General features: G+C 43.7%; 2 protein-coding genes across 5 annotated transcripts in view; one reads left to right on the top strand and one right to left on the bottom strand.

The window, feature by feature from the left end:
- Positions 1 to 5525, bottom strand: part of FTO (FTO alpha-ketoglutarate dependent dioxygenase) — a gene marked incomplete at its 3' end in the record, with an annotated part of 206394 nt that extends 200869 nt beyond the window's left edge. For 2 of the 3 annotated variants that reach the window (XM_084861263.1, XM_084861264.1), the window contains exon 1: positions 5374 to 5525. In XM_084861263.1, the coding sequence (XP_084717389.1) occupies positions 5374 to 5460 (87 nt within the window). In that variant the 5' untranslated portion in view covers positions 5461 to 5525. The remainder of the gene's footprint in view (positions 1 to 5373) is intronic. The other variant, XM_084861262.1, reaches the window with a different exon arrangement.
- Positions 5526 to 5697: 172 nt separating this feature from the next.
- Positions 5698 to 24951, top strand: part of RPGRIP1L (RPGRIP1 like) — a 63546-nt gene continuing 44292 nt past the window's right edge. For both annotated transcript variants that reach the window (XM_084861216.1, XM_084861215.1), the window contains exons 1-6: positions 5698 to 5786; positions 8493 to 8584; positions 10194 to 10341; positions 13648 to 13946; positions 17439 to 17532; positions 18797 to 18940. In XM_084861216.1, coding sequence (XP_084717342.1) covers positions 8500 to 8584; positions 10194 to 10341; positions 13648 to 13946; positions 17439 to 17532; positions 18797 to 18940 — 770 coding nt within the window. In that variant the 5' untranslated portion in view covers positions 5698 to 5786; positions 8493 to 8499. The remainder of the gene's footprint in view (positions 5787 to 8492; positions 8585 to 10193; positions 10342 to 13647; positions 13947 to 17438; positions 17533 to 18796; positions 18941 to 24951) is intronic.

The following is a 24951-nucleotide window of genomic DNA, read 5'->3' as shown; positions in this document are numbered from 1 at the left end:
TGCCTGGATTGAGAGCCAGCAGCTAGTGTTTTTACACGGTACCTGTCTCATGGCTAACGGGACTTTAAAATGAAGCTTTTAGATGGTACCTGTCTCATGGCTAACGGGATTTTAAAATGAAGCTTTCAGGTCTCTGGTTTTGTCTGTCTGTATGTGTGCATGTTTGTCTAACTCTAACGGAAATTATGAAGATTGGTTTTTCTAAAAAGAGCTCTGTGTATCTGACTTAATGACATGCTTATCTAAATTAAAAACTATAACATAGTTTTCAGGGTTACATGGTCTAGGACAGTGGTTGGCAAACTCATTAGTCCACAGAGCCAAATATAAACAGGACAATGACTGAAATTTCTTTTGAGAGCCACATTTTTTAAACGTAAACTATATAGCTAGGTACCTTGTTATTAACTTAATTAAGGTACTCCTAAGCTGGCCTTTGCTAAAAATAAAAACTCAAGAGGCCAAAGAGCTGCATGTGGCTCGTGAGCCACAGTTTGGCTTAGGACATTATTTCATATGAAAACCGATTTTTTTTTTTTTTAATTCTATCAGGGTTTACAAAAATAAGTTGATGACTATCTTTGTTACCTACTTTTAGCTTTTTAATACGGAGAAATTAAGATATTTGTAGCTAGATTAAGGAAATACATGTTTCTGAAGAATGCAGCCAGAGTACCTATCTTTCTAGAGGTTATAAAATTATTCACCAGAGGCCCGTTGCACGAAGGTTCCTGCAATAGGCCTGCCTTCCCCTGACTGCTGGCACCGGTTTCCCTCCAAGACCTGGGACCCAGGTCTTCACTCTGGCCACCACCTTCTGTCTTCACTCCAGCCGGAGCCTTCAGTCTTCTCTCCAGCCAGGGCACCGTTCCTGTAGCTCCCTCCATCCCCTCCCCTCTTCTTCCCCCACATAACAGGTGTCCTACCCTGCCCAGCCACTCCACGCCTGCATGCATGCTGCCCAGAGGCCTGGAGCAGCTTGGGGGGCGGGGCCACTGCCATCTTTGTTGGGTTAATTTGAATACTCACTCCTGATTGGCTGGTGGGTGTCACAGAGTGACAGTCAATTTGCACAGTTCTCTTTTATTAGTGTAGATTTGATTTTTTGGTGTCTCAAAAATTAAAGTTTTAAGGGTTAGACAAATTTGATTCTTGGTTGTCACAAAAATTAAAGTTTTAAGGGTTGAAACTTCAGAATTTAAAAAATAGGAAGAATTTGACTTTTAAGGATTAAGCAGGCTAAAACTGACTTCTTTTAAATTAAGCTTTCATTCAATAGTGTACTTGGTTAAGCCAAAACTTAATGTTAATCTCCTATATTATTGGTATGCTCTGAATAAGAAGTTATAAAAGACGACGAAGGTATACTCTTTATCATTAAGCCTTTATTTTTTCTTTCATTTTATTTTATTTTATTTTTTTAATCATCAGGTCTTTAATTGTCTACATACACTGAATCTTCTCAATTTTGGAAAAACTACAATTTTGTTTTAACAACTCTTTTCCTTTCTGTAGGTGGGGCAAACTATTTGATTGTCACTTTGGTTAAGTGAGTAACTTTTAAGTATTTTTATCTATGACTTTATTTGGAAACTGTTTTAAAACTTTTCATATGTTTGCCCAACTTCCAAAGACACCAAATTTAAGGAGGATCATTTGTTTTCTTGGAAAGTCATTTTCTTGACCTTTGATATTTTTAGGAATTTTGGAGTCTGTAAGAATCCCAGAAACACCTCAAGGACTTGGTTCCTCTCTTGATAAAAGCAGAAAATTAAAATTATCTGGCCTATTGGGTATGTTAAATTACACAGGAAGCATTCTCAAATAAATGATGCTGAACCTTTCATCTGCTTCTCATACCCACTTATTAGAAGTGGGTATGAGAAATATACACTCTTGTTAAAGGAAAGGAAAATGGTATTTTGTTTGTATTATTTATTTATTTGTTTATTTTTTATTTATTTTTGAATGGGAAGGTTAACATCATTGGAAGTTAGAACCTTCTCAAAGGAGCACATATAAATTTACTTTTTTAAAAGAAGTCAATAAGCTCCTGGCCGGTGTGATCAGTGGTTAGAGCGCCGGCCCATGCACCACAGGGTTTTGGGCTCAATTCCTGGTCAAGAGCACATAACGGGTTGAGGGTTCCCGCCTGCCCCTGGTGTGGGAGGCACCCAGTCGATGTGTCTGTTGAAATGAGTGTTAGGAGAATGTCTTTAGATAAGGAAGAGTATAAAGGACATGGGTTTTATTGGTAAAGAAAGAAAAAGGAAAAATAATTTTGTCCTAGAACAAAAGGATTGTTTCAAAATGAGGAGCCATAAGGTAGGACAAGAGCAGAAAGATAAATGTAAGTTAGGGAAGGGCCGTGGAGAATGCGAGAGGTGTGTATTCAGTGCAGAAGGCTCACGGAGGAGGGCTCCTCAGATGTGGGGCTATGACCTCTAACCACGGCCATCTTTAAGTCTTTTGTCTCTTACGGAGTATTGTTCTACTCTGACGCTTTGACAAAAATGTTTGTACACAGATGTTTCATCTTCGGAGAGCCTCGAGAAGAAAACTCTGACATACAAAACTTCAGGACTCAGCGCTGACCCATGTGTGACTGAATCTACAAGCATTAACTCCTGGATGCTTATCACCTCGTGATGTCAGTGCCAGTAAAGGTACCAGGTTTGGCACAAGCCACAAGATTCAACACAGCACCCACCAGCACTTTCTGGTTATTCCTTGTCTTCAGCTGACGGCCCTCGGGTATTGTTCTTGGTTTAGATCTACGTATTATTCAAACTGAACTGAACTTTGTTATTATAAAAATCTTTGCTATTAGAAATCTTTGCTTTATATAGTGGTTTCAATTGTGGGCACAATTTGGGGGTTGGCAGGAGGAACTCGGTAAAAACGACCCTCCCCAACATAACTTGGTTTCTCCCTTTCCTGGGACCCCCTTACTTTTTTTTTTTTTTTTATATATATTTTATTGATTTTTTACAGAGAGGAAGGGAGAGAGATAGAGAGCTAGAAACGTCGATGAAAGAGAAACATCATCGACCAGCTGCCTCCTGCACACCCCCCACTGGGGATGTGCCCTACATGCCCTTGACCGGAATCGAACCTGGGACCTTTCAGTCCACAGACCGACGCTCTATCCACTGAGCCAAACCGGTTTCAGCGGGACCCCCTTACTTCTAATATGTTAGTCACTTAGTACAGGTACCTGGAAACTTAGATAAATATGGGGAGGGTTGAGCGGGGGCTAGGGGGGGTATGGAAGAGATAAACCGAAGTACTTGTATGCGTACATATAAGCATAACCAATGGGTGCAAGACACTGGGGGCGGGGGGAGGGGAGAGAAGGGCATGTCCCTGGGGGGAGGGGAGGCGGGGGGGAAGTCAATAGGGGGGAAAAAGGAGACATATGCACTACTATTTGTAATATCTACTTTAAACAATAAAATTTTTAAAAAATTAAAATGCTGATCTGATTTTGCCCACACCAACAGACACTAAACTACACCCACATAATCCAGGGAACTGGGTATCCTTAAAAACCTGGAACTCAGGATCCCCGCAAGATCCACTGAGCCCAGAGGGGTCCTGTCCTCATTTGGGGTTATTAACAACTCATTCTTCTCTTACCCTGTACAAGGGAGTTTCCTAGACCCATCACTCTTGGGTGAAGCCTGCTATTCCACCCAGTGAGAACGAGGTACCAGAACCATCGTCCTCCTGCGAACCCCCGTCTGACTTCAAGCTGCTACAACATACGTGACGTCCAATATGTCTGCTCTTACTCCTAAAGGATTTTTCCTACTTCCTGTCTCTTTATGCACTCCTGTTCTCAGGAATCCCAGACGTCTAGGGGACCCCCAGACTCCCAGAAGGTCAGGCAGCCAGAGAATCTCACTCCTCTTAACTCAAAGACCCCCCTCTGTTCCTGTTCAGCAAGAAGCGGTTACAGAAGTATGATCCTCATCCCCGCTCCCTTAAATATATATATATATCTGGGGGAATTCTTAGGACAAGCGTCTCCTGGTCTGAATGGATCTAAGTGCCATTCTTGCCGAGTGTTCAAACACAGCACAGTCCTCGGCAGATGCAGCTGTCCCCAATGAGTCTGCCAGGAACCCCATCCGATCTGATGCGGAGAATCGTCTAACCAAATCTGGGTCCAAGCCATGGGGAAGCCGCCCTCCTGGGAGACAGATCTGCCTGTGAATCTCTTTGCCACTGCTTGCTGCGAGGAAATAAAACTACCCAATGACAACTACGTCTCGTGCTTGAGCTCGGTAACAGGAAGAGGGACACTGAAGAAGGCTGATGGGCAAAGAGCAAGCAGAGGGTCATGTCCAATGAGGCTGGAGAGGCCGGTAGGGTCCAGACCATGAAGGCCATGGGAAGTTTTGTATGCATCTGAAGAGCAACGGAAAGTCATGGAAGATTTGAAACAGGTGGTTGGCAGAGGAGAGAGGGATTACATGAACAGGATTAGATCTGCAGGGCGGAGAAGACACGGATTGTGTGGGAGGTGGGGAAGAAGGGTATAGAGTGAGTGCACAGGAATAAGGAGACTAAAGGAACCGTCCACGAGAGATGGCGACAGCGTGGGCCAAGGTGGAGAAGGAAAAATGTGGATAGATTACCAATATGTTTAGACAAATAAACAGGACTTGATTTGGGGGATGAGAGAAAGGGAAACACACAATTCTTCAGGAACTCAAGTCTTCATCTGTAAAGCAGGATGGTGGATACTCCATCTGTATAAATATCTATCTTGCAATCTGCTGCGGTAAGAATATGAAATAATATAAACAGTATGAACTCAAGGCAAGCCTGGCATGTGATAAATGCCATTTTTAAAAATCGCTATTGCTATTATTATTATTTTCATCCCATGGAACGGCAACTACTGGAGGCTGAACTCCAGAAGCAGGTAACAGGATTGGAGTTAACTGTTGGTAACTGCTGTGCTGAAAACAGAACATATCCATGGGCCACTGAGAAAACGGTTCCAAATAAACACATCTGACCTCGCTCCTCAGAAATGATTACCAAACAGAAAGGCACAGCGGGTACCATCACAGTCATCGGAGAGGCCGGTAAACTGAGGCACAAGAGAGGCTACAGATTTACCCGAGGAGGGAGGTGCAGAACAAGTCCATGGATGTCTCCCATTGGCGAGCTGATCCAATAGGACTAGGCCTGCAGGAATGTATAACCAACCCCCTATGTGTCTGGTTCCCTTGCTGACCAGGCCCTTTCTGCCTTGGCTTCAGACCACGCGTCTGCTCGCCCTCCAGCCACGTCCCTCCGGTTTCCCTGCCCCTCGCCCCAAGTACACGAAAGATCCCAGACTCCGGAGATCCCACATACCTTGGCTTCGCGCTCCCGTTCCTCGGCAGTCGGGGTTCGCTTCATGCTGCCGCTACCACCTTCTCCGCCACCGCCAGGACCGTACATTCCCTCGCTCTGGACCCCGCCTCCAGCTTGTAGTTCTCTCGGCGTCCTGCTCCCGTCCGCCCCCGTGCTACGCCAGGGCAGCGGGAACTACCGCTCCCAGGCTGCACCGCGGCGGCGCCCGCGAGCGCCTCTGGATCTGGAGCCCTAGAATTTCCCAGGTACCACAGCTGGGCCAGCGTAGTTCGAGGCCCTGAGAACTGGCGGGGACGGAGCGCCCAGGAAAACTACATTTCCCAGGAGGCAACGGGGCCCGCCATGTTTTTCCCATGCTTCTCTTGCCGTCGGCGCCATAGCAACGGGTTGCTAGCCGCGGGGAGAGAGTGGCGGTGAGTACTCTGGGCGGTGGAGAGGGCGATGGAGGTGGCGGGCTCCCTCCCTGCAGCGCGGGCCGGGGTCCCGGGGTCTGCTCCACGGCCTCGCGTGAAAAAGAGCCTAGGGCGGGAAACCCCCGCGTCGTCAAGGCCTGAGCCACACCCCGCCCGTGTCCCCCGCGCCCAGCCCCGGTTTGAAAATGTGCAGCCCAGGCCTAACCCCTGGGCTGAGGGCCGCGGTTGCCAATCGCAGTGCTTATCCAAGCCCTTCCTCACGCAGGTCCCTAAACACAGTTCGCCTAGCTGACCTGGGCGTGGGATTGCATGGTCCACCCGCAAGCCTCCCCGGGGGCCTGTTGTTTATGCATTGGCCGTGGCATCGCCTTGCTCTCCCATAGCCTGTTACCTGTTACCTCCGTGTTAGTCTCAGTGCCAGAGAGCCATGTATTCATTCAAGAAATACTGGTTGGTGGTGCCCACTTGGTGCCAGGCGCTGTACCCCACCAACTGTGAACCAGGCAGATAACCTGCCTCAAGATGCTCTCGTTGGTACTGTATTAGTGAAGACGAACTGGAAGTGAACTAGTAACAATTAAACCTATTTCAGACAGAGATGGCTGCGGGGACAGAAATAAACGGTGACTACGTTGGGAGGGAGAGGCCTCTTAGCTTGGGGAAGTGGTTGGAGCTGAGCCCCAAGGGTTAGGGAGTCTGCAAAGGCCTTGAGCAAGGCCAGGGTGCCTGGGTTTGGGGACCCTGAAGGACAGCAGTGTGAAGGGAGCACAGTGAGGAAGGAGGGACAGCCTGAGAGGGTATGGGGAGGCCTGGCCGCACTGCACAGGGTTCCTCAGCCTCAGTAGCCCTGTGGGGCCAGATACTGTGACTCTCTGTGCATGGCAGGAGGTTTAGCATCATCTCTGACCTCCAGATGCCAGTCAGAGGTCATTCCCTCTTCCCAGTGGTGACAATCAAAAAAGCGACTAGACAGTTCCTTCTTAGTTACCTAAGCCGTGTCCCCATGTCTTCATTTGCAAAGTGGGAATCCTTTTCGTAACACCCTCACAAGGATAGTGTGAGATCTTTAATTCGCATAAGCAGAGCACTTTGAAGAGTGCCTAGCACGTCTGAGGAAGCACTCAGTAAATGCTAACATCATCCCTCATCATCCTCATTATTATAAAAGCCGCCATAACCCTATCATGGAAAAGGTACCCTTTTTACAAACGTCCTGGGTTTAGATAATCTGGTTCCTAAGATTGACCTTTCCCGTAGCGCTGTCTGCAAAAGAACTCAGTGCCCATCCAGGCAAACGTCTGTTAGCTGTTTATGTCAGAGCAAAATGCAGAGGGTCTCAGCCTTGGATCAGTGATTACCAAAGTTAGGAACCCTCCCGCTGGAAGATATTGCATATACACAGAAGCAGAGAAGATTCTGTCAACCACGTCTGGGTCCACACACCCTGACCCTCCACGAACACTATTTAGCGAATGTCTGCTGTGTGCCAACTCGGCCAGCCTCTGAGAATACAGAGGCGAGCAAGACCAAAAAGCTCGCAGTGTTCTTGGACTTGACGTTCTAGACTAGGGGTGTCGAACTCAATCAGAGAAGGGGCCAAAATCTAAAATCCAGCCTAAATCGCGGGCCGAATGGTTTACTGAACAGTCATAAACTGACAATGTCATAAACTGACAGCGGAGTGCAGTGATGACAGCGCGGTGCGGGCCACATTGCAAGGCCTGGCGGGCTGGATTTGGCCCGCGGGCCTTGTGTTTGACACATGTGTTCTAGACCAACATTGTAGAGCTTGAGAACCTGTACCTTCGGGCATCTCCATTGACAGTTCACATTTGGCTTTCAGGGTAGATTGAAATGAAAATATAAGCATACTAGGCATGGCATGGATCACTCGCATCCACATACAAAACTAAGCCATGTGGTGCATCTCTGTAAAGAATAGAAACTTAAAAAAAAAAAAAAAGCCAGAATTGGCTGGGCAGCCTTGTATGCTGAAGGAGGAAGCCCTGGGATCTAGGCCTCGTGGTAACAAAAACAGGACACAGCAAACACCAGCCCAGTTGGTGAATTTATGAAACCTCTTTTGCAAAACTTGGAACTACCCGCGCATTTGCGCATCAAGCTGAACATTAACATTCAAGTACTATTGTCATCCCAGGCAAATGTGCCGAATGCTCTTCATTTGCCATCTCACCCTCAGCATAACTCGGTGAGATAGGTAATTTTTCCCCCCGTTTTTTAAGTTAAGGAGCCAAAACGCAGCAAGGTTAGGTGACTTGACCAGCTACCAAGTGAGAGAGCAGCCATTTGAATCAAGTTCCCGACTTGAGCGTTTTCCAAAATATCTGCTTTCTTTTGGGGACAGGGAAGGGGAAGCGGGGTGGAGAGGAGGTGTTTCCAAATTTAGGAGAGTTTGTTTTTGTTTCAGATAGAGGACTCAGAAGATGGGCGAAGGAAGAATGATAATCTGACCTCATTTCCTAAGCAAACTACAGGAAATAGACTGTTGAAAGGAACACTGTCTCCATGATTCAATGGAGTATCACTTTTAAAATGGAAGCTTTCATCTTCTCCAAGCTGCACATGTGGGCAATAAGATGTCCATTGAAGTTCTAGGGCCTTATTCATTTTATTTGGTTCATTCCATTGCATAGTTAACGTTATAAGTTGGAAAGATTTTTATTTGAATTTTCTTTCTCTCCACAGCTAGGCCATGTCTGGCCCAACTGATGAGACTGCAGGAGACCTGCCTGTGAAAGATATAGGTCTGAAGCTCTTTGACGTGGGAGGGTTACAAGGTACGGCCAGCTGTTATTTATTACGGTTATGAACTTTGATCAGGGACTTCTTTACTTTTAATTTAAAGTATTTTTGATATTTATACAAACCGAGCCATTTAAGTAACCATATAGCTCTTGATTGGACTCAAGGAGAGGATGGAGTGTTTAGAACAACATATGGCATTTTACTGCACGCATCAATTATCAACAGCTCATAGAAAATGTAAAAATCCCCCTCTGTTCTGATAAAGAATTGTTATAAATCATCTTTTTAAAATTCCACACATCAGGAGGAACTACAGAGAGTATCAAGCCTCCAACCAGAATTGCCTGGCTTAAATCACATTCGCCATTAAAACGTTTCTTTACGTTTACGTTTTATATGGGGGAAACGCCATATTTAAAAATGGTTTGTCTTTCAAGTAGAGTATCTCAAAACGGTTTGTTTACCCGCATGATATTGACTCTGATTTATCAAATTAATATACACTAAACGTTTTCTTTATCCTTTTATATCTGAGTGGTCGCTGTAGAGCTAAAAAGCACTTTCAGATTAAGAAATGAAAGCATAGCTTTAAGGAACATTGGGCTGTTGTTTTTGTGTGTGTTTGTGTGTGTGTGCAGACGGTGTGTCGGCCACACAGTCATGCCACTGCATTTGTCATGAGAAGCTGTGACATCAAATATATTCCAGGAAGGCATGTTCATACACCTGTTCATTGGAAGAGTCAGTGGTCACCTTGAATCACCACCGAAAGGTGGTCAAGACATGGTTCCTTGAAAAAGATAAATTTGATTATACAGTTTTTATTGTTAAAAGTAAAACATGTATAAGCTTTGCTTTAGATTTTTGGCAGAGTGTCAGAGATTCAAGTAAAATAAATTTTAAGTGTGCAAAGCTCTTTATTGGGACTTGATACCCTAATTCAATTCTTGCCCTCAGTTACCCACCAGAGGGCTTTAATCTTTGTCCATTTGTTCTTTGTTTCTTTTGGAGGATTGCTGAAAATCGACCGACTTCACAGGGATATGGAAAGTACCAAACTTAAGCATATGTAAAAAATATCATATACACATGCTGAAAGGTATAAAAGTTCTTCAAAAATATTTAAGATAGATTATAAATAATTTGTGAAGGGTTTCTTTTTTTGGTCTTTCACATTTTATAGAGTTTATTTTTTATAACCCAATACCCGTGGCTCAGAAAAATATTTTGATCATGTTATGTTCACCAGATTATTGTAATAACTCTTTGTAAGAAACCAAAAACCTTCTAGTTTAGTTTTTTCAGCATTCAGTATATAAATTGAAAATCCTTTATTGAACCAGAGTTCCAGCTTACATCTTAAAAGAATGGTTATTTGAATCCTTTTTTTTTGAGTGTATATTATTATTGTTTCAACCCTTCAATATTGCATATAAAGTATTAATAGCAAAGGTTTTTAATTCTGGCCTCCAATCAGTGATGTGAACAATGCTATAATATTTTCAAAAGCAGTCTTAATGGTGGGTCACAAAGGGAAAAATCTGAGATGAGTACATCAGATCTCGTATTAATATCAACAGTTATCATTTTTAGAGACTAGTGTAAGAGATCCCACTATGAACGACCTTGGCATTTTTGCAGAAACTTCAGCAACACGGACCATGAAGTCCCACCAGGTCATCGTGTCCCGGATCAGCCGTGAGGAGCTGGAAGACAGATTTTTGCGTTTGCACGATGAGAACATTTTACTTAAGCAGCATGCCCGCAAGCAAGAGGACAAAATTAAAAGGTTATGATAAAAAGCTTTGAGCTCTTTTCCCTGACTGTAAAGTTTTTGGAGGATTTGCTTTTTTATAAACTTAATTGAAAACTCCACCTTGAATCCTTTCTGTAGCCAGGCAGGTTGTAAATACATACAATTTTTTTTTTTTTTTTTAATGAAAACTCTTTAAAAAACTATAAGAATAAACCAAGAAGATTATAAGTGTTTATTATGCCCCGAGTTGCTATTTGAAAGGGAGAGCTATTAGCTAAGCGTGCCATGCATGTATCATATCTATAAATAACTCCGGGTTTCATATTTATAGTTTAATAAGCAAATGGCCAGAGCATCTGGTTTTTTAAACATCTTGATTTTAAATTGAAAGTTTTAAAAAGTAATTAGCTATTTTAACTTGTTAAGATGCATGTGTTTTTAAACTTGAGGGTTTACTAATGAAAACATCACTTCGGGATCTGGAACATATTTAACTTTGCCCGCGTTAGTCTAGAGTCTGTATTGATCAGAGAGTCTCAGCCGTTTCTGAAGACAGAGTGTCACTTCTGATTTGCATGCACAAATGTCTGCACAGATGATTTCTTACGAGTAGATGTTCCTTCATTCCCTCTCGTTCAGAAACGCGATGACTCTCTTCTGAATGGGTGGCATTCTAAACAAAAAGTGCTTTCACTTCTAGAAGCAGATCTGTGATCCTGCTCAAGTTCTAGGTCAAATGAAAAGGTAGGCCGGGACCGGTTTGGCTCAGTGGATGGAGCGTCGGCCTGCGGACTGAAAGGTCCCGGGTTCGATTCCGGTCAAGGGCATGTACCTTGGTTGCGGGCACATCCCCAGTGGGGGGTGTGCAGGAGGCAGCTGATCTAACTCTATCCTTCTCTCTTCCTCTCTGTGAAAAATCAATAAAATATATTTTTTTTAAAAGAAAAAGAAAAGAAAAAGTAGGATAGCCAGGAAAGAAGATGGATTTCTGCTGTTTGGACTTGACTCTAATGAGGTGACTCGCACTGTTTCTACCCCGTGGGCTTTGCTGTGATGCCCCCGGACTGCCGTGTGCCGGGCTTTGACTTCGCGTCGCGGTGATGTCTGCTCTCAGGACATGTGACCCACTCGCCTGATTCCTTTTCTGGCCAGTAACACACACATGTCCGCCTGTCAGGATGAGGAATGTGGTCTCTCACCACTAAACAATTCTTTTTCTTCCTAAGCGTAATTGGTCAGTAAAAGAATTGAATTCACAACCTTGACCTCATTAGTAATTTGTCCTAGCCAGAAAATATAAAACAACTTAATAATGAGCCCTGTAGTTTAATGGAAAAAGGTCTGGGCCGGGAGTCAAGTTGTGCGCATGTGTTCTATTCATCTCCCTGCCACCAGCGCATGGTATGTTCAAGCCATTAACCTCCCGGGATTTTATTTCTCTCAGGCCCGAGAGGAATGAGCTGTTGGCCGCTGTGACCCGAAGCTCTGCTTCCTCCTCAGGGTCACGCCCCTGACACCACCTAGACCCCTAGGTAAAACGGCCTTTACACTTATTCTTACGACAGAGGATGACTGTAGATTAGATAAGCCGCCTTTTCACATCAGTGCTCAAACTTGACCTGATCTCGTAGGGTTCATTAACATCATCAAATCATCAAACCAACGGCAGTGACTGCCGTTACTGGAGAGAGGACCGAAAGCACTGAAACCCGCTCTGTCCATGTGTTCTTGCCCTAAAGAGTGCGGTCATTTCTCTTCCTGTCGATGTTGACGGCTTTTTCGGATTAAACCTGCCTCTTTTTTGAATGTAGCCTCTCCCTCGGTCTCTGTAACAGGAAGCTCAGCTGTCCATGTCGGCACCTTGCAGAGATGGCCGCCACATTTCCAGGGATGAGCATGGGGTGGGGCTCGGGACCCTAGCTTCTTCAAGGCCCGGGAAGGCTTGTGGGACTGTCTGGCTAGGCTACCTGCCCCGATCTCCCAGTGATATATCCTTCTGTGGATTCGGGGGAAAGGAACTAATCCATTGATTCTTTCACTCGGGGGTTTGTGGTCCTCTTGCATCTTGGTTTTTATTATCCTGGATCCCTTATAAAGCATGTTTAATGGATGTGCCTCGAGGGAAAGAGCAAACAATCTTAAGCGATTATGTTATGCATAGCTCTCCTGTGCCACATGCTGCAGGCCGCGGAGCAGGGAGTGCAGACAGACATGTATTCCCACCGCCGCTCCAGAGGACTCTGCTCAGGGCAGAGCAAGGTGGTTCTAGGACATCCCAAAGCTATTAAGGACTCTTTTTTTTTTTTTTTTTTCACTTTTGTTCTCTTAAGTAAAAGCTTCTGTCCATAACCATGCTAAAATAAAGCAAACCCCATGTAAAGAAAAATGAAGTGAGTTTTTATTTTCAATCTCCTGTCTGGGTCTTTATAAAAATAGATTCACTATAAACTCGAGTCAGCTATTGAAGATGTGCGACCAATTTTGTAAAGTCTTGAACTTGTGTCTCTCATCAAAGCCACCTTTTCTTTCTTGTCCTGCCAAGATTTTTCCATTCCCTGTCAGGCATGTTTTCTGAACGTGTATATTACATCACCCCCATGTGCCCTTTCTGTCTTTTGTTCTGTCTAACCAGTTTTTATCAAAACTTAAAAGAATCAAAGGTATAAACTCCTGAGATGTCAAGAGCACAATTGATGCCTGAACCCAAAGGCAGCATTAAAATAATATTTTTTGTATCTAATTATTTTCTACCATGAAACACGCATGTCTCTAGAGCAGCGCTAAGTAACATTTAATGGCACAGTTTGGGTTCTTTTGAGTTTTTCATTGCGCTTTTTATAGGTGTGTCTCTCTGCATTCTAACACTTTTATATTTGTAGTACGTCTTAATCCTAGAGAAACCGAAAACAATATATCACATAAATGCTGCACAACCTTAACACAGTTTCCAAGAGTTTTAGCTTACTGTGGCTTGCAGATATAACCCGCCACATCCACAATCTGTAGCTACAGTTAAGTGCATACAGCATTCCTACATAAGGTCATGCGTTAGAAATTGCATTTGAGGAACATATGGAGTAAATATGTGTCCTCTCTTTACTAACCTTAAATGATAAGCCTTAGGAAACTGTTATTTGTCAGTGCTATAAAGCAGATTGTTGCCCAGTGGTTTCAATTATCATCAAAGGATTCTTCACAGGCAGTAATAGTTACATCAAAACCTGAAATTTATTATTCAGGTTCTGCACTGAAGTCTTCACAGTGATTATGTTCCTTTCAACAGAATGCATTTTATGCTGACTTCTCACATTCCTTTTCATCTTTTTATTATTTCCCCAGAATGGCCACCAAGTTAATACGGCTGGTTAATGACAAGAAAAGATGTGAGCAGGCCGGTGGCGGCCCCAAGCGGCTGGGACGAGACGTGGAGCTGGAAGAGATGATCGAGCAGCTGCAGGAGAAGGTCCGCGAACTCGAGAGGCAGAACGAAGTCCTCAAACACAGACTCATTTCAGCCAAGCAGCACCTCCAGGCCCAGGCGGGCAGGCAGGCCCCTTACAGCCACGTGCAGTCTCGAGTCAACACGGGGCGCAGGAAAGCAAGCGACGGCGCAGGCGCCCAGGACGGGCCCAGGAAAGGTACCGTCAGCTCCCACATCCTCAGCTGACATCTTTCCTTCGGTCATTTTGCACGCCCGCGCACACACACACACACACAGCTTTATTTCTGTATTATTCACGTTCCTAAGTTCCTTTAGCAAGATACCTATCATGTGTGGGCTTGTTTTTGATTTAAAACGTTAATATTATTTTCCTTAAGAATCCCCAGATCACACTCAAATTTGTTTAGTAAACATTGAACATCACTCTTCATTCTAACTGGTGTGAGACATGTGTAAAACTAAATGGAAAATGAGTTCAGTTTAGTTTTTGTTGTTTTTTGAATTATAGGAGCAAATCACATCGACACAGGCAAATGGGAAAACCAGCTAGTTTGCCCCTGTATGGTCACAGTTAAGTTCTTTATCGAAAGACCGTCTGTAAAATGTGCAGAATTGTGTAACTCTTTCTCATTGTGTGGAGGTAGCATGGCAGTGGAAGGCGCACATACCTGGGGGTTTTGAAATCGGGGTTCTCGCTCCCCCGCGTTTTATCTGGTGACTTTGGACGAGTCCTGAACTTGAGTTGTCTCTACCTGTAAAATAAGAGATATAAGTGGATTACCCCATAAGGGTCCCTGCCATCTCCAAAAAGGATCATAGGACAATCACTTTTTTAATTTTGAAAATAAACCTCCTAAACCCTACCCAGGTGACAAAGCCATTCAGTTGCATAGACAAGACTCATTATAGAAAAAAACTAAAGATTTCTCATAAAATTCCAATTCTCTCCACCCACAGACAAGTGTACTTATGATGAAGCAAAAAGTCGGTAACTATTATAGGTAACACATTTTTTTATTTCAGCTACTGGGCAAGGAAATAAAATATCAGCTCTAATTGATCTTCGTTTGGAATACACTACACATAAAGACCAAACATTTTTAGGTGTCAGACTTGCACTTCAATTCATTGAGAGAGAAAGAAAACACCACGTGAACAGAATGGGAGAAAAATTTGTTCTATTTTTTTCTTCAAGCCGAAATGTTAACACTCTGGTCCCTAGACAGAGCGGCAAGGCTCCCACAGCCAGGAGGCAGCTGGGGATGAAAGCTCTGGGAGACTGGCAGTAGACTCCATATAACCAAGTGGTCATGATGAACCAGAAACCAGACAACACATCTGCCACTCCTTAGCTTCCTGCATGGAAGAGCGCACTTGACCTCTCGGGACCTCATCTTCCCCATCTGTGAAATGGGGCGATAACACCTGATTAGAAGTAGGGCTAGGAGGTGGTAGGGACCTAAAAAAAATATGTCCCTACAATAATGGATTTCACCTTTAAAAAATCACTTATCCTCCCCTGGCCGGTGTGGCTCAGTGGTTGAGCATCAGCCTGTTAACCAGGAGGTCACAGTTCAATTCCTGGTCAGGGGGCAGCCGATCAATGATTCTCATCATCAGTGTTTCTCTCTCCCTCTTCCTTCCTCTCTGAAATCAATAAAAATATGTATTTTTCTTAAATGTCACTTACCCTCTCTGAACCTGTGACCATAGCCTGGCAAGCGGATCTCTGAGGTCGGCAAGGACTTTCCAACTAACACGACGCCCAAAGTTTCGATGAACGCGGCGAGCTAACCTAGTGCTACGAAGCGCTGTTTACATAGAATTTGGTGGGAGTTCCTCCCGGTAGGAAAGAAAAGCCACAAAGCAGCAGTCTTTTGAAAATATGACTACATCGCTTGAATTTCTCCTTGTGTTTATACTCAGTAATTCAGATCTCTTTCACTGCTTGATATAGAGTCCAAGACATAGAAGCTGCACAGAGCATAACATAGCGATGAATACTTTCTTAACCACTACCTTCCTGAGTGTACTTGAAGCATCATTATCAAGGTTGATACCTCCGTAACCTTATCAGACTCTTCAAGACCACCTTCAGAGGCTGGGATCAGGCCAGGCTTGTCAGAAACAGTGCAGCCCGGGGTGCGGGGTGAGAACCCCAGACCCTCTCTGGCCCCATGGGCCTTCCCCCCAAGCTGCTGTACAAATATTATTTTCTATTTATGCCAGGTCAGGATAAAGGATGAAAATTCCGCTTCAAGTGTGATCACTGGAATGTAGAAATAATTCTTCTTGTGAAGAACAAAGATTTTCATGAAGTGTATGTGTTTTCAAAGATAACCATTGGCAACTCACCATGGAATCATAGCTTTAAGAAATACTTTAAGTATGAATAGGCTTTTTGTTTGTTTGTTTTTAAATACTTTTTAATTGATTTCAAAGAGAGAGGGACAGAGAGATAGAAACATCCATGATGAGAGCGAATCATAGATTGGCTGCCTCCTGCACATCCCTACTGGGGATCAAGCCTCGAACCCTGGCAGGTGCCCTGACTGGGAATGGAACTGTGACCTCCTGGTTCACAGGCCAATGCTCAACCATTAGCCACACCAAGTGGGCTAAATTGTGTTTTGTTTTGTTTTAATTCTACTAGTGATGTTTAGTTTTTCCATGATTGATGTAGGAAATGCTTAAGAATTAGCATTACTGCCAAAGTAATATATTCGGCAAATTTTTACACAGTAAACTATTTTAATATTTTAGGAAGAGCCTTTTCTGTTTTTTAGTCTAGACTACAGCAAAAGATGGTGAAATTTTTGGAAATAGCGAATAATAGTGCTGTTTTCCTAATTAAAATCCTTACTTTTAAAAGTAAACATTGCTAAAGAGACAGAATTTTTTTCTGTACCATTGTACCTGGGAGTATGCACCATTGGAAGCTAAATTGTCACACTTTATCTACCTTAAACTCTTATAATTTAATCCCATGTTGTATTTTATCCACCTTAAACTCTAATAATTTAATTCTGTGTCATATTTTATTTCCTTAAACTCTAATAATTTAATTACTCTCTAAGTATAAACTAATTTATGTAATTAAAAGTATGTTTCACTTTGAGCAGGCTTATAAAATTGCATGTAACTATTGTGCAGTTGTGCTTTAAGTGCATCAGCAAAATGTGTTATTTAGAGGAATTCTATTGATTATCTCCCTCGAATTACCTTTGTTTATATATGGACCTTATCATTGAGGTGGAATAAACTGAAGTACAGGAAACATTTATCAAAAATACTAAAAAAAAAAAAAAAAAAAAAAAAAAAGGTCATGTTTTTTAAACCTTTGCTTTCATACTTCAGTTTATTATTGCAGAGACCTGAACTGAAGACTTTGGGTCTTTCAGAAATTATTTCAGGAGTTTTGAATCTAGGTTGAATTAAATTATTTCTAGGTAATTTGTTTTCCTTCGTAGAATTTGTTCACTGGGCTGTACTTGCTGCTGTGTTTGATTTTATGCCAACTGGTGGCTCAGAGCTAATAGTCCCTGTGGCAACATACTTCTGATTCTCCGTTCTGCAGAGCACATCTCTCTCAGTATTGAAGCAATTCTGTTACCTCACACATTTCCTCGAGACATCAAAGCCAGGGACCCCTTTTCTAACGTCTGTCATCTCATTAATTTATTTTTAGGTATTAGATTCCAAGATGTAGATGTAGATCAACCCATGCTGACAAAATATGGCAACAATTTACTTGAAGAAGCCAGAGGAGAAATAAGAAATTTGTATGTATTCTTTCTGTGGTCATTTTAGAACTTGGTTTATTGATTATACTTTGGCATGTTTTTTTAATCCCTCTCTTTCCCTTATTTTAAATAAAATTGGTTTATGTACAGATAATTTGCTCCACCAAATTACAGCTAGATCTGTGGGATACGAGCATATTATTAAATGTTTTCATTGAAATGAGGAAAATGAGCACCTTCAGCGGTGAAAGTGTTTCTAGAACAGTCCCCTTCATCGTAATCCCCACCCATCCCCACCCCCACCCCCAGGAATGACATAAAGTCCATTCATTTAGCGGCAGCGTTTTCATTCTTAGAAAAATTACAGGCAATTTTTTTAAATCCTGAATTAATTAGCCTTTTTGTGGCTTAAAAAAAAAAATTGGAGGGAGTGGCTTTAAAGTATGAAGTTATCAAATACATATAGATTTTAGAATTCGTTTCACTGCATTCTACGGTACTGCATTCTTCATATTGTGGCTTCAAAACAGTTACCCCCGCCACATTGAGCTCACTGTCCATTCATCAGAGCCTCGTGGTCTCAGTGTCTGTGAGTCACACAAATGAAGATAAGGCTCCACCTTACCACAGACCTTGCCCTGGACCATCAGGAAGCACCAGGTGTGCATGAGGCAGGGTGTCAGACTTTTAGATGGTTGCTTACGAATCATATGGGCTTAGGATTTTTTCTCCTGAATATTCCAAATGCCAGAGGCCGTGATGACTGTATTGTGAGAGAATAGAAACTAAAAGACGAAGCCTAATCTTGTTAACCGATTAGCTACAAAGCCAGGTGCACACCAGTTTCCTGAGGCCATGACACTGGGATGCGGCCAGATGCCACAGAGATCAGCCTATGCGAGGGACCACTTCCTTAGGTTTTGCAAATGGCTGCCATGTCTCTCTGAAGTGTTCACTTGGGTGATAAAGGGAACTCTCCATGTGAAAGAACAAAGGCATAGAAATCAGCTGAAGAGGGCTAGACTGTGGGCTACCTAGTAGGTGAACAATAAATACTTAACTGACTCTAACCACCGATCCGTGGCTCAGGGCGTCATCTTATAGAAAGGATGTCTTGCATTCCTCCCTGTGTACCTCCAGATCATCACCTGTAACTGCCACTATTTTCCTAGGTTTCAGAGGCCCTTAAGCTAACGGTTCAAACTTTTGCTTGCTTTTGTTATGAAGAACTGTCTTTGTACTGATCTGAAACACGCGGACATTTCCTCAAACTGCACATTCACGCGAAGGCTCTCTATTTCAGAGAGGATGTTATTCAGACGCAGAAAGGCCAGATAGAGGAGTTGGAGCAGTTGACGGAGATCCTGAAAACTCAGTTGCGGAGAAAAGAAAATGAAGTTGAGTTATCTCTTCTTCAGCTTCGAGAACAGCAGGCTACAGATCAAAGGTATGTTAACAAAGAAATATCGCTTTGATAAAGTCAAAATTCATTTAGAACGCTTTAAGAACGAACTGAACTTCCAAGCACAATAGAGACAGACTCATAGAGAGCAGGCATACAGCTCTGGGGGAGAGGGGGAAGAGGGATTGAGAAAAAGAGAGAGAGAGAGAGAGAGAGAGCGCGAGAGCGAGCGCGCGCGCTCATGGATATGGACAACAGTGTGGTGTTTGCAGTGGGGTGGGGGGGCGGGTAAACAGTGATGGAAAGAAGAAAATCTCATGTGCCATAGAAGGAGAAGTCGAGTCTATTTAAAAACCATGTTTTTACTTCACTTCTTCATATGAGCCTGCTCTAGATCAACAGCTCTCTCTGAGGGCAGTTCTCCCTCGCTCGCCTGGTAACTCCACGCATTGCCCCATTCACCAAGACCGTGGGAGTCTGACCCCACGGGGTCTGTGCCACAAGCACTCAGTGGCTGGCATACCTAACGGTTTTTTTCCACCTTAAAGGGTAGTAAGTTCCATAACATGGTGCCAGTTATTTGTGGTGACCCCCAACCATAAAATTATTTTATCCCCCAAATGTTACCTTTCGTCACGTTCGGTTTGCTTCAGACCCTGTGGATGGTCTGGGATGCTGGGCCCCTTCGGCAGTCTCCTTGCGCCTGTATTGTAATGGCAGCATTTCCTTCCCATCCTCCTGTGCGGTGCTTTCCCTCCTGGCATCGGGCCTCTCAAGTTTGCTTTCGCGTTGTGCTTCCAAAAAGGCTTGTTTTCTTCCCTTTATGGCTTTTCTCTCTGTGTGTCTTTTCCTTTTTTTTTTTTTTTTTTTTTTTTTTTTATCAAGTATACCCAAAAGTAAATTAGTATATTAACCTCCCAAGTACCCATCACTCAGGTTTAACAGTTACCAGCATGTTGTCACTCTTATTTCATCGAGCACTTCACCTTTAGTTTCTTCAATTGATTATACATCTCACCTGTAAATGCTGTAGTATAAATCTCTGATCAGGAATTTTCTTTTAGTATAACCACCATCATATCACACCTGACAAACCCCCATGCCTGTACATCTGACAAAAACAGCGATTCCTTGATATTAGCCAATAACCAGTTTCTAGACAAACGTCCCTGAAGGTGTCTTTCTTCTGTTTGTTGGCGTCCAAATGAGGCCTACATATTGCATCCACTCTATTTTATTCCTCTCTTAATGTTTTTGTTAAACCAGACCTAGATCCTCCTTTTCCCCCTCTCCGATTTGTGGGACACCAGGCTTATATGGCTCGGATCTCATTTACGCAAAACAAGGATGATTTTCCAGCTTTTCATTTCAGGCTCAGAATTTAAGTTCCTTTAGCAAACTAACCCTCCATGGAACTGTTTGAAAGAGCTAAGAAATGATGCATGCTGGGAAAGTTGTTTTAAAAAAAAAAAAAGTGGGATTAAAAATATGTGAAAAACTTTGCTTTAAGGTTTAACAGATTAATACTATCTCCAATAATTTCTGTTTCTAAAAAGTTATGTGTAAAATTAAATTATATCTTAAAATTCTGTATGTTTTGTGATATCTGTACATTCTTCTAAGTGCAGAGCAAAGGAAACATGAATATTTTTGAGAAATACATATATATATTAGGGGGTAGCATTTGAAACCTGGCTGCGAACCCGCTGAGTGCCTAGGACGGACTCACGTTCCCTGAGAAGAACTGAGTCAGACTCAGCCTTCTCAGCAGAACATGTGATGCTTCCTTGTTTGGAACAGGCTGAAGGGCCAGACCCCAGGCAAGAGCAGTGATCTCAGTTGCCCACAACCGCGTGAAAGGTATTCTCTGAAAAGAACCATCTGCATCTAGGCCGCACCCACGCTCGGAGCCCGTCCCTCGCAGGTCTGCGTTCTGGCATAGTTCTGAAAGTCCCAAGGAGTAGCCCGACACTGTTTGCTGTCCCCCTTCCAAAGGGGTGTGGTCGCCCAGGAGCCAGAGTATCCATGTCCAATGAAAGGCAGACCCAAAAGTCACTCAGTGCTGGGCTAGCCCCGCCCACGAAGCACACACATTTCCTTCTCTACATACTGTCAGCAGGACGCACCAACATGTACAAGAGCAGTTTACCTTAAAAACCCAACTGCTGCCCTGGCCAGTGTGGCTCTGTTACTTGAGCACTGTCCCTCAGACTGAAGGTCCCAAGTTCAAGTCCAGTCAGGGACACATACCTCAGTTGTAGACACAATCCCAAGCCCTGGTTGGGGAGTGTGCGGAAGGCAACCAGTCAATGTGTCTTTCACCTCAGTGTTTCTCTCTGTGTGTGTCTTCCTTCCACTCTAAAAATCAATGGGAAAATATCCTCTCACACACACAAGGTTGCAGGTTCAATCCCTGGTTGGGGCACATACAGGAGGCAACCAATCGATGTTTCTCTCACATTGATCTCTCTCTCTCTGTCTCTCTCTGTCTCTCTCTGTCTCTCTCTGTCTCTCTGTCTCTCTGATTCTCTCTCTGCTTCAGTTTTTCCACCCACAAGATGGGGGAAATGGTACCACTGCCTCAGAGGATTACGTTATGTGCTACTTTTTATAGACAGGGCAAAAAATGTAGCTAGTTGCCAGGACCGGTTTGGCTCAGTGGATAGAGCGTCGGCCTGCGGACTGAAAGGTTCTGGGTTCGATTCCAGTCAAGGGCATGTACCTTGGTTGCGGGCACATCCCCAGTGGGAGGTGTGCAAGAGGCAGCTGATCAATGATTCTCTCTCATCGATGTTTCTAACTCTCTGTCCCTCTCAATTCCTCTCTGTGTAAAATCAATAAAATATATATTTTTTTAAAATGTAGCTAGCCATACAACAGCAAGATGCCTTTTACCTGCATGAAAAGTATGGTCACTGGTGCACACAGCGTCCTGGATCGCGAGAGGGCTGTCTGATTGCCGGTTTAGGCCCCAAATTTCCTGACGAGTCCCGGATTAGGAGAAGATGCAGGCTGGGCTGAGGGACACCCCTCCCGTACATGAATTTTGTGCACTGGGCCTCTAGAAAATAAATTATAAGTAAGACAAAAATAAGAATTACAAGTAAAGGTACTTCTGTTTGCCAAAGCCAAAGAGATAAACCAATTTGTACCATACCTCACTGATTTGTAAAATTGAAAATTACATATTTCCTTAGGAAGGGTACCTGTAGGAAAGGGCATATTTTTTCTTGAAATACAGTTGCTGAAAACTAAAGAAATTACTTCAAATAAGGGACTGCAACTCTTTTTTTTTTTTTCTATGTTTATACATAGCTCAAAGTTTTATGTGTAACAGCAGTTTTGGGTGTTTTTTTTTTAGACTAATGGAAAACTGTTGAAAAAAAATGTTGGGGAGAATATAAAACTTGGTATAATTTACTGTAGAGAAAAATTACAAAATGGAAACCATATTTGAACTTGTCTTTCACGGATACATTATTTCAGATTTGAAATCCTAGAAGTCTGATCTGGATGTTGGACTCCTTGTTCTCCGACATGAACCCAGCGGAGCCGTAATCCGCGGCGCGCGGGCGGCGCTCGCGGCCCAGGGCCCGCTCCCAGAGCAGGATAGGAGCCTGCGCAGTCTGGCTTTAATAGACCAGTTTGGTTTGGCATCGGCCTGACATAAACTTTTGGTTATCCAAAGCCCTTAATTGCTTTGAAGTAAAAGCCCTAGTGCTGCTCCTTTTTATTAAAATCGTGTTTTTTCTTGTTATTGTGGTCTATTTTGGAAGACGGAGCTGTGATTTTTGCATATGTTCTACATAATGCCTCATTAGCAGAAAATCTTGTATCATTTACAAGTAGCCTGAATGTCTGTGTTGTTTTGAACAAAAGTCCACATTAAAATTTAAACAATATAAAAATGCACATTTTCTGCTTATTAAAAAGGCCGTCTTAAATTAAACGCACGGCAGTAACCAGGGAGCACATGTATGCGAACATTAAAATCAGAACGGTTTTACCTTTTGCTGACTTTTTCAACTCCAAAACTATTCAATACTCTTACTGAATGTGTAACTAGTTAGTACTGCGTTGCTTTTTTTAAGCCCGTGTTGGGGCGTTTATCTTCTTAGCTACGATCACGGGAGTGCCATAACGTCCCGGTGGAGGGAATTGAAGCCATAAACGTCCCCGACATCCCCGCTTGCCTCTGCCCCTTGGTGGAGAGCAACTCTCAGGTCCTAAAGCGGCCTTCGCAGCCCTGCAGCGCCGGACACGGCCTGGCTTCGGGCTCCACTCCCCCTGCGCACAGGCACAGGGCGGCTTCCCGGCACGCTCCAGTTCCCCCCGTCTTCCCTTCTGGAAATCGCAGACCTGCAGAGAAGTTGTGAGGACAGCTGTGGGGAGACTCGCATACCTTCCCCCCATGCATGTTTGTGAATGGCACAGCCTGGCCTGCACGCTGCCGCTCCTGCTTGAGCCTGCTCCCTCCCCACCCCTCACTCCCCACCCCTCTCAGGTCCGAGCGCCCAGGGCCCCTATCACTTCACCTTCTGGCACTTCTCAGGGTCTTCTCGTAGCTACAGGGCAGCTGTCCCCTCCAGGGCATTGACAGTGAATGGCGGAGTAGCAGCATCTGATACTCAGTCGTCTTCAAACTTCCCTTTGTCCCAAGAATGTCCTAAATAGCTGTTTTGTCTAAATAGCTGGGTGTTTTGTTTTGTTTTGTTTTGTTTGTCCTGACTGGGTTCTTTAGTTGATTGGAGCATCGTCCTGTACACCAAAAGGTGGTGGGTTCGATTCCCAGCCAGGGCACATATTTAGGCTGCGATAAAAAACATACCCCCGGGTGAGGATTTATGAATAAATGGTGTTTTTTGTTTTGCTTTGCTTTCTTTTAACCTAGTGTCCAATCAAGGCTCATATACTGTATGGAACTGACAGGTCTTAGGTTTCCTTGGTTGGCTGCCCAGTCTTTCGGAGCCCATTCCTAGCTGTTTGCAAGAATGTCCCTCAGTTTGGATTGGTCTGATTGCCCCACCCCCTCCCCTAGAGGACACATCTGGTCCTAGGATGGAAGGGTAACTAACTAGGGCCAGGGATAACCATGCAAACATTATTACTATACAGAGAGGTGATCTGTCACTTCGTAAAAATACATTCACCAAGCACTTACTACTATTTTGAATACCTTAGAAACCCCCCAGTGAAAAGTATCACTCAGCTTCCTTTTATTTTAACCCTTGTGCTTTCTATTATTAATATGATGTAAGATCTTTTTGGTGATAGCAGGTTGACATATTTTCTCAGCACTTTATACAAACCGCAGAAATTGTCACAGCTGATAGTAACGTATGAGTGCGCACGAAATGAGAGTGGGGGAAAGGCTAAAGCGCAGAAGCACCTCAGAAGGGAAGCACTTAGGAGATGGGCAGGCTCCTCTCTCAGACCTGAGAGTGCCGGCTCCCTCACTGGGGACTCTGGCAAATGAATTCATTCCTTCTCGGAGCCTCAGGGAACCCCTCAACCCCGGGCTGGAGACTGAATTGGGCATGAGACCTCTTCTACCTTTAAATCAACAGTCACTTTTACCCCTAGGGACCTTGTGTTTATGATAGATTTTTTTTTCTGCCAAATAGGTGGTATTGATTTAATTCCTTTATTCATCGAAGACTATATCATATCAACTATTGCTTCTAATAATTGTGAAATCACCTGTATCACTTACTAGGTAAAGTTCCATCAAGAAATAAAAACGATACAAAATCTTTGGTTCACTTTTGCAGCTAAATTGGCGATGAACCTACATTTCCCATTGGGCTTTTTGATGTATTGGATCCAATTCTCAGATTCCCGTTACGGGTTGGAATCCATTGAACTTGAGCCTCAGAATGGTCCCCTAGAGAAGATGAGCCGGGGTTTGAGTTCTTCCTGCCCCACCCAGTCCCTCGGAGCGCGCCCCCGCGGTCAGGGGAGTGTGGCCACGTGCACGCAGAGCCCCCGACTGTGCCCCCAGCCTCTGTGGGCGGGAGAGGGAGAAAGGACCGCGCTCTGATTTGAATTTGCACCCA

The sequence above is a fragment of the Pipistrellus hanaki genome (genome assembly GCF_964339955.1).
Source record: "Pipistrellus hanaki genome assembly, chromosome: 15".
NCBI classification, from domain to species: domain Eukaryota; kingdom Metazoa; phylum Chordata; class Mammalia; order Chiroptera; family Vespertilionidae; genus Pipistrellus; species Pipistrellus hanaki.
Note: the sequence above shows the minus strand (reverse complement) of the source record. Positions and strands in the feature narration are given on the sequence as shown.